This window comes from Egretta garzetta, unplaced genomic scaffold (assembly GCF_000687185.1).
Source record: "Egretta garzetta isolate BGI_Z169 unplaced genomic scaffold, ASM68718v1 scaffold692, whole genome shotgun sequence".
Classification (NCBI taxonomy): domain Eukaryota; kingdom Metazoa; phylum Chordata; class Aves; order Pelecaniformes; family Ardeidae; genus Egretta; species Egretta garzetta.
In genome coordinates, this window is record NW_009258787.1 from 665,723 (window position 1) to 667,918 (window position 2,196).

The 2,196-nt window shown below is 61.3% G+C and overlaps 1 protein-coding gene across 1 annotated transcript in view; it reads right to left on the minus strand.

Moving 5' to 3' along the window:
• Nucleotides 1-6: 6 nt before the first annotated feature.
• The window catches only part of HBEGF (heparin binding EGF like growth factor), a 7,532-nt gene continuing 5,342 nt past the window's right edge, over nt 7-2,196 (minus strand). The window contains exons 3-5 of the mRNA XM_009649486.2: nt 1,403-1,558; nt 1,198-1,290; nt 7-139 (exon numbers count right to left, since the gene is read on the minus strand). Of these exons, the coding sequence (XP_009647781.1) occupies nt 1,218-1,290; nt 1,403-1,558 (229 nt within the window). The 3' untranslated portion in view covers nt 7-139; nt 1,198-1,217. The remainder of the gene's footprint in view (nt 140-1,197; nt 1,291-1,402; nt 1,559-2,196) is intronic.

Here is a 2,196-nt window from a genome sequence, read left to right on the forward strand (position 1 = left end):
GAGGCGCTGCCCGACCAGCCCCAAAGCGGGTGCTGTCCTGCTGCTCCAGCGAGCTTCGCCGTGCTGCGGACTCCCAGGACGGCGCTGGCTCCGCAGCTCTCGCCTCTTCCAGGAGGTAGAAGTGCATTAGTGCCGACCACTGCAAGACAGCGGCAGACGCGCTCACAACACAGCCCTGGGCCGCTCTCCCCGTGCAGTGGCTCCTGCATGGCGGGGCCAAGGTCCCCATCCCACCCAGCCCGGCGAGGGAACCCCCGCAGCCACCAAGGCTCCAGCGGTAGCCACTCGCCACCCTGCAGGGCTGGGCCCGGGGGGCCGGGAGCCAGGATGCCAGGGGAGCAGGGGCCAAGCATCCCAACAATCCCCAGGGCAGAGGGGGCAGCGGTGAAACCCTTGTGCTGCATCCCTTTCCCCAAAATCCAACTCCTATAAGCAGCTAAAAGTCCCACCCCCAACACTATCACCACCATCACAGAAATTCTTCGCAGGCATTACTTCATCCTCACAAAGAACAAAGGGGGTTTTCTTTTTTTAAAAAGGAGAAGTAGCTGTAATACGTATGGGCACATCTAACGTCAGGGTTTGGACTGGAGCAGAGGAAGTCTGCAAGCTTCCCAGCGCCCGGCCACGCGGCCGCCCCTGGGGCAGAGCACACCCCACCGCCCGGCCAGAGCGACACCCCATGGGCTGGCAGCAGCATCCCCGGGCCCAGCTGCGAGGCATCACACTGGTGCAAGTAATAAGGAGAGTGGGAGGGAAAAGGAAGGGGGTTTTTTATATATATGTAAAAATAGAGGCAATATCTAAGGAGGGGAAGTGACTCAGAGGGTCAGAGAGGGAGCAGAACAAGTGGGAAAAAAACCCCAGAAGCAGCTTCCCCGCTGTCAAACATCCCTGAGGCACACCGCAACAGGGCAAAGCAGAGACCTCAGGTTAGAAAGGAGGAATTGGTGGTGGCTGGGGGTGCTGGGGGACGGGGGCTTGGGGGGGAAGGGGAGGAAAGAGGGCTGGAGCCCCACGGGGCAGCCCAGCCTTTCGGGCCAAATCCAGCAAGCTGCTTCTCCAGGCTCCAGCTGCCACCAGCTCCTGCCTGAATCGGGCACAGGATCCAGGCAGTGATCCCAGCCCACGTGAACAAGCGGAGCCCCCAGATGCCAACCAGCCCCACGGCTGCCCCACGCCCGGCCAGGGGCTCACCTCGCCAGCACCTGGCATCCTCAGTGGTTCACAGTGATGCCCAGCTTGATCTTCTCTTCGTTTTCTACATCGTAGACACCCCTCTTGTGACACCTGTGAGGCCATGCAAAAAAATGCTTAGAGCATGGAGAAGTCCTCACCACCCTCCCCAGCACATCTTCTTCCTGGGGTCACGGATCTGACGGCTCAGCCCCGTCCCACTCACCTGAGCATCAGCAGGGCTGCGATGATGAGGAGACACAGGGAGGACAGGACGACGGCAACGACGGCCAGAGCCGTGGTGTGGTCGTACGCGCTGGGGGGGTGCTCCACAGGCAGCGAGAGGCCGTGGCATCTCTCCCCATGATATCCCGGCTGGCATCTGGGCGAGAAGAAAAAAAGTCTTAAAGGTGGCGCAAGCACAGAAGGTTCATGGTGGTCGAGGTCACCAGGTTCCTCACACCCCCATGGAAAGGGAGCCCTTTGCTCAGCCTTCACCAGCACCCTGCCCGTTCCCCTCGCCCCCCCTCCCCGAGCTGGGACATCTGGTGTCACCATCACCTCCCTGGTACTGGCAAAGTTTCTCCTGCCCCAAGCACCAAGTGAAAACTCCTAGAAAGGTTGAGGTTCCCCCCCCAGTAGAAGGCACTGGGGTCTGTGCTCTCCCCAGTCGTCCCCAGGCAGAGCCAGGCTGCCCAGACCACCTCTGGAAGTGGGAAATCCCAGGCATGGGAGCGGAGAGGCAGCTGGACCAGAGCTCAGTGCTCCCCAGTGGGCAGGACATCCCCACACACCCTGCCAGCCAGAGCGCTGCCACCTCCCCGCAGACGCGGGGTTACTCACGTAACAGAAATAACGCTCCCCGGCAGAGCTGCGAGGCTGCCAGCCCTCCCCGTGAGTCAAAGCACGCTGATGCGACCAGATATAAATATCGCTCTATATCCAGCGCCACTGACCCTCAAGCTTATCTCCAAGAGGGGGTCTCAGCCCAGCCCTCCTGCCTGGCTCCCCAGCGAGGCT